Here is a 6,891-nt window from a genome sequence, read left to right on the forward strand (position 1 = left end):
GAGGGGAATTCGATGTTTCCTATATATTTATGGCATATTTCATTAGTGTTAAACAACCCATTAGTTGTGAAAATTATTAAAAATTTCTAAAAAGTATACTACCAAAAATTATGAAATAATTATTTAAAAATTAATCCATTATTTAACAAATATAAAATAATTTAATAATCTACCAAAAATTAATAAATTATTCAGTATTTAATAAATTTTTGTTATTAATAAATGTTCAAAATTTTGATGTTTAGTGTAATTTACACTGATCATTGTAATTTAATAAATTTTCATTAACTTTTACACTAATAATTTATTGATAAAAGATATTACTAATTAGCACAATTTACTAATTTCTATAAAATCAGTCAATAATTATAGTTAAACAATTACCAAATAATTTAGGGAATTTCTTTAACTAATAATCCAAAATTATTTTTTAATTAAGTAATTAAAAAATTAAGAAATTAATCTATGAAAAAAATACTCCAAAACTATTTAAATAATAATCCATTATTATTATTCAACTAAATAATTATTAAAAATTTTAGGAAAGTTAAATTAGTAAATTAATCTATTAGAAATTGTTTCATAATTATTTAAATATCAATCTATTATTATTTCAATAAATAATTATTAAATAATTTAGGAAAATTATTAAGTCTACCCACACCGATCTAGACCACTTGGTTGACTTCAATCATACCTGGTTTTACATTAATTAACAACAAATGGTTTACTTTTAATTAAAAATAGTGTAATTTACCATAATTACATTAATTTATTATAATTCTATTTACATTAATAGTAAATAATTTAGGCTTAAAAAGTAAATAATTTACATTAACTTATTGTTATTGTAAATAATCAATTTACTATACATTACTACTAATCAATAGCAACTTCAATAATTTTTTGGAAATTATCATAAAATATTGCAATTTTTTTGTTATTTAATTTACTGTTAATTAATTAGTTATAGAAAATTATTAGAATTGTATGGATGGAAATTTTTCCTATAAAATCGGGTCCCTACCCTACCCCACCCCGGACATGGCAAGTTTTCTCAAATCTTAAACGGGGATGGGGTAGAGATGGGGTGGGGACAAGGAAAATATTTTTGCCCCAAATTAGGGATGGGGTTTGCATATAATTCCCCGAACCCGATGGTAAATTATTAAAATATCTGTAGATTTAATATTGATTTTTAAAACATCTCTAAGTTTTCCTTATATTCTTATAATCTTAAGATCCCATAATTTCATTTATAAAATACCCCCAAATTGTCATAATCCAATTCCTAAAATACCTCCAAATGCCCATAATCCTATTTGTAAATATACATAAATTATATTTTTTTAGGTGGTTGCCTCAACGTGGGGAAAATTTGGGGATTCCCCAACTCGATGGGGAATGGGTGCCTTGCCCCGAACCCACCCTAGCACTAGGGTCGGGGTAGGGGTAGAGTAGTGTGTCTTGACTTATGGGGCGAGGAACAAGAAGGGATGCCCCATCCTGTGCATTGCATGTGCCCCCAATAGTAATATGTATATAGCATAATATGGTAGAAAAAAGTTGGTTAGATGGGTCATTGTCTTTTAGTGAGCTTCTCCATATGACTTGGCAATGTTTGATGTGGCAAAATGATTGGTTTAAGGCTTAAGAAATCCTGCCTCTTAGCTGGAATTTTTGAATGGATGATCTGCTTGGGATTGAACTGGTCAATTTATCATCTAAAGTGATTACATAAAAATATTGGCTCAATCAACAATTTAGGTAGTGTTTGATACTATGCCCACTTCTCATTTTGTTTGGTTTTGGAATGCATCGCAATAAATATGTATTCTTTTAAGCCATGACATATTTTGGATTTCTTGATTTTAGTTTTAGAATACAAAATATTGTAGATTTTGAAATACACCAAAATCTCATGTTTTACAAGACAGTCATAAATATTGATTTAATATATTTTGACAAAAATATTTATATTTCAAATATCGATCAATGCTTTGGAACACATTACACTATCAGAATATTACCAAATGTGTGGTGAGTTTTACAAACTATCATTGTTTCTTTTTTTTTTTCTTTCTTTTTGCATTTTAGCCATTTTCATTAATAATAAAAAATCTATTACACCACTTATTTTTGCTTAATATATGATGAACATATAATACTAGAAATGTATCTATTTTTTTCTATAATTTTATGTATTTTATATTTTTATTATATAATTTATGAAAATGATGAATTGACCTATTTAACCCAAATGATTGAATCACTAAACTATCATCATCCCAATATGCAATTATAAAAAACATTAGTTGAAAGTTAGAACCCCCTCGATTGATTATATACATGGTACCTTGGTGTTATATGCTAGGGTCATAAATTTATTTTCACTTGAACATGATGGACAGATGTATAACTATTTTCTTAAGTAATGAAGCTTGTTGCTCAAAGGTTCCTAAATTATGCTTGGAGGGAGCTTTGCCACACTACCCTTGTGTTGGTGCCTTGAATTACAGTCGCATGTAGGACTACTTATAGGTCCTAGTTTCGGTGAACTCTAGACTCACAAATTTGTTTCTTGTGGGGCTGACTTGGTTTAGGATTTTCTCGTAGCCTTGTACCTTGCAAGAAAATTATATTGTATATTAACGCCTTAAGGACCAAGAAAGAGAAGAAGAGAGTGTGTGAAAAAAAAAAAAAGTGTGAACTTGAGAGTTAAGGTTTTTGGTGAACAGCTATGAATAATGTAACTCTAAATCTTTATTTTATATTTTTTTTCTCTAGTTTTCTTTCGTTCTTTGCTTTGTTAGCATCACAACAACTGCCAACCATATATTTTGCCATTGTTTTTTTTTTTTTTAGAAATACCGAAGAAGAACAAGGTCTGGTACAATAATATATGAGCCAGGAAATCAGGTATTACCGACCAAGGGTGTACCCTACACTACTGACCAATCCAAATTCTTAGCATTTTTAATAAATATAATGAATGGTGATCATTAGAAAATTTAATATTTTAATATTAAACTAATAAATAATTATGATTTTGGGTTCAATAATAACAAAGGTATACGATCATTTGAGCCTCAAACTAATTTGCCACGTGGAAGATTATAATATTTGTCCTTCAACTTCGTATGGCACCGCTAGCAATTCTTGCCTCTTGGTTTTTTTGAATGACTATTATAAACTCGTGGTTTATTCAATATATTAATTAATACTTTTGATTCTTTATTTTGAAAAAAAATTGTATTAAGTTGTCGCTTTTATGAAAAAAAAGTCCTTTATTTTTTTTTATTTTTGAAAATAACTTTACTAAATATAATGCTTCTCAAAATACAAAAAAAAAAAAAAAAACTGCAGTATATTATGCATCCTCATACTATTAAGGGAAAATTCCCAATCAATACTTTGTATTTTGGTTTGAGTGACGATTTTGGTCCTCAAATTTTAAAATGCGACAATCTAGTACTCAAACTTTCGAAATGCAACAATCTAGTACCTGCCGTTAATGGACCATCAGTTATGTATACCATTTGACCTCATGTGCGATTTAAGACTTTTGAAAATATCAAAATTACCCTTGAAAATAAAACACATTGTATCATCTTTTTCCTCAAGAAATGAAACAGAGCCCAAACTCTCTGTCACCAAGAAAGAAAAGATCAATTTTCATAAAAAGTTGTGAAGTGCAAGGCACGATTGGACTTTGTACAATCTGCTTGAAAGTTGAAACCCTTTTGGAGCCAACTTTGTTTCATAGTATTACAACTAATAACCACCTGGCATTAGTTATCAAGACTGTTATCAAGAATAGACCATGTATCCAAGAACACTCCTCTTGTATCTATTTAAATGGATTGAATAAACATTCTTTTTGAGTTGGTTATCTTCTTTTAGATGGTATCAGAGTGCAGGTGCTTTGCATCTGATCTTCTTTTTCCATTTCTTCTCAAGTTTTCTTGAAAGCTTTTGTATTTGCTTCAATGGCATCCAATCTTGTCTCCAGCAAAATGTCAAACTCCTCCACAGATCTGACATCGACCTATTATCCTTCAGACAATCCTAGAGTTGTTTGCATGGTGATTTGCCAACAATGATGTTTTTGTGCATGGGCATAAGTTGTGGGCTCAGTGAGAATGTTGGTGTTTAGGGAAGTGTAGTTAGAGATGGGGTAGCAAATGGTGGGACAAATGAAGTTAGATAGGTGGACTGGGACCCGACGTGCTCTAGTGGGCCGGGTGATAGGCTGGGGGTTAAGAGTTGATTCACCAATCATGAATGTTGTTGGTAGCTGATCTTTGGGTTCATAACTCTCAAGAGATGATTCAAGTGTTGTTACAGGTCTATTATTAGGCTCATCTGCACTTGTTGACTAGTAGAGAGTTATGTTCTGAGTTATGGTCCTGGGCAAGTGTTGGCTCGAGTATGTTTGAGGTTGGTAATGGTATATAATTGGTCATTGGTTCAAATTATTTCCAATAGCTAATTGGAAGAGAAACTTGTCATCAAAGAAAACCACATCTCTAGAAGCAAAATACTGTTTAGTTTCCAAATTATATAGCAAATATCCTTTTTGCCCATGTAGGTAACCAATGAACATACATTTGACAAATCTTGGAGAGAATTTGTCTCTTCCTTGAAGAGTGGTGTGTGCATAACAAAGGCACCCGAAGACAAGAAAATGTTCATAATTGGGCAACCTCTGAAATAGTACTACTCCATATAGTGTTTTTCCCTCAAGGACATGTGTGGGCAAATAATTAATATTGAGTTGCTGCTAAAATGCTTTCACCCAAAAAATGATTGGTAAGTTAGATTGAAAACGGAGAGCTCTTATACTTCAAGAAGATGTCTGTGTTTCCTCTCGACTACTCCATTCTATTGGGGGGGTCTCAACACAAGATCTCTGATGTTCTATTCCATGTTGATGTAAGTATGACAACATCAGACCAAACAAAATTGTTGATCCATTATTATCGCACACACTTAATTGTTGTGCAAATTTGATTCTGGACAAGAGCTAAGAACATTACAAAATATGACAATGCTTCTGATTTATGCTTGAGCAAAAATATCCAAGTTGCTCGAGAGAAATCATCCACTATTTGTAAGGAAATAGCGAGCTCCACTATGTGATGGTGTGTGGTACCCACCCCATATAAACTATTTCAAACAAAGAATTAGTACATACATTACTGATGGGAAAAGGAAGCCTTGTCTATTTGGCTCTAAAACATGTACCACAACAATTGTCAAAAGGTGGAACAATATCCAAACTAGGTATCTTGGACAACCAAGTGTACGAGGCATGTCCTAGTCTTGAATGCCAAGTCTATGAATTAATTGAAGTGGTAGAGTGAAGGGCCACAGTTGCTAGAGAAGATGGTGAAACGAAGTGATAAAGTCCATCACGCGTGGTACCCACCCCAATCAATTTCTTGGTGATTAGATCCTGCAAAATGCAAAAGGTGGAGAAAAACACAACAGCACATTGTAATTGTGTAGTGAGTTTGCTGACTGAAATTAAGTTGTATTTGAAGTCTGGTATATGTAAAACATTAGTCAAGGTCAAATTGGGAGACAAGGGCAACTCAATTTTGGAACTAACAGGCAAGAGCATACCATTGGATAGTTGGACTGGATTGATAACAATATTAGGGCCATTGGACTTTCCATTACAGTAAGTCATATGGTCTGATGCTCCACTATCAAGGAGCCATGACTGTGATTCAATATCTTTAGAGGAATCAATGATCTTACATGCAAAATTTGCAACAGTTGGCTAACACTTGTTTTGAAGAAAGTTGACCAATTGACGATATTGTTCAATCGTCAACCCAAGAATGGGAGAAGATTTCTTTGTTCCAAATGCAACAACTTGATTTGATGAAGCGGTGAGAGATGGTTTTTTTAGAGATGTTTTTATTTCCATATTTGCCTTTGACTTCCCAATCAAAAGGTATCTGATAAATTCATAACAACGAGCCTTAGTATGTCCCAGTTTCTTGCAATGTTCACACTTAGGACATGATTTGTCTTTCTATTGGTAAGAGGTTCTAGTCTTTAGATTCGGTCCATTTACGTGGAATGTTGCACTCTCAATGACAGGAGATCAACTATTGCTTAAAGAGAGATGTTTCTCCTCTTGGGAAATAAGAGTATATACCTTGTTGACATTTGGCAATGGCTCCATGGTTAAAATACTTGATCTTATGGCATTCAATCGTTCATTGAGGCCTAAAAGAAACTGATAGACCCACTCCCTTTCTCTTTCAATAAAAAATTCCTTTGCAGCACCACCACAGGAACATGTTAGAGTTGCTATGTATACCGAAATTGCATCCCAGAGGCTCTTCATTTTCGTGTAATACACTGCAATAGGCAAGTTCTATCAGAGTAATGAAAGATTACGCTTTAATTCAAACAGACAAGGGGCATTGCCTTGCAAATAGCGATCTTCTAAGTCCTTCCAAATTTCACGAGTTGTGTCCACACAGGTGACACTCTCATGGAGATCTCTGGTAAGGGCGTGGAAGATCCATAAGATTACCATTAAATTATACTTGGACCAAGCAAGAAGTTCCATTGGTTTGGAATGATCAGGCTTTGGAATTGATCCATCCATAAACCCAATCTTGTGCTTTGCATTGAGTACATTTAGCATAGCTCTTCTCCAGGTTGGAAAATTATCTCCAATCAATGGGTAGGACACAAGAACATCCTTGTTGGCAAATCACCATGCAAAATGAACTTGCTGCTCTTAATGACACTAATACGTGGACTCTCACCACACTACCTCTAGGCAAACAGGCTATTGGGTGTAAATGGGTCTACAAAACCAAACTGAAACCCGATGGCTCTTTTGACAAGTTTAAAAGCCCATTT

The 6,891-nt window shown here is 32.9% G+C and overlaps 1 protein-coding gene across 1 annotated transcript; it reads right to left on the reverse strand.

The window, feature by feature from the left end:
- Window positions 1-5,338: 5,338 nt before the first annotated feature.
- LOC148877104 (uncharacterized) lies at window positions 5,339-6,670 on the reverse strand. Its single transcript, XM_088968704.1, has 4 exons — window positions 6,448-6,670; window positions 6,173-6,378; window positions 5,615-5,728; window positions 5,339-5,458 (listed from the first exon to the last, which is right to left on the reverse strand). Exons 1-4 carry the CDS (start codon window positions 6,668-6,670, stop codon window positions 5,339-5,341), a joined length of 663 nt encoding a protein of 220 aa, XP_088824830.1.
- Window positions 6,671-6,891: the final 221 nt, after the last annotated feature.

This window comes from Nelumbo lutea, chromosome 1, assembly GCF_056320005.1.
Source record: "Nelumbo lutea isolate HS-2025 chromosome 1, American lotus-T2T, whole genome shotgun sequence".
In the NCBI taxonomy this organism is placed as follows: domain Eukaryota; kingdom Viridiplantae; phylum Streptophyta; class Magnoliopsida; order Proteales; family Nelumbonaceae; genus Nelumbo; species Nelumbo lutea.

What these genes read in the sequence shown, in the direction of transcription:
- LOC148877104 (XM_088968704.1), bottom strand. Translation starts at nt 6,670, where the DNA reads ATGCTAAATGTACTCAATGCAAAGCACAAGATTGGGTTTATGGATGGA. An exon ending in CATTGCCAAATGTCAACAAG is followed by an intron (nt 5,729 to 6,172) that starts GTATATACTCTT and finishes ATTGAATCACAG; the next exon opens with TCATGGCTCCTTGATAGTGG. An exon ending in CCAATGGTATGCTCTTGCCT is followed by an intron (nt 5,459 to 5,614) that starts GTTAGTTCCAAA and finishes TGCATTTTGCAG; the next exon opens with GATCTAATCACCAAGAAATT.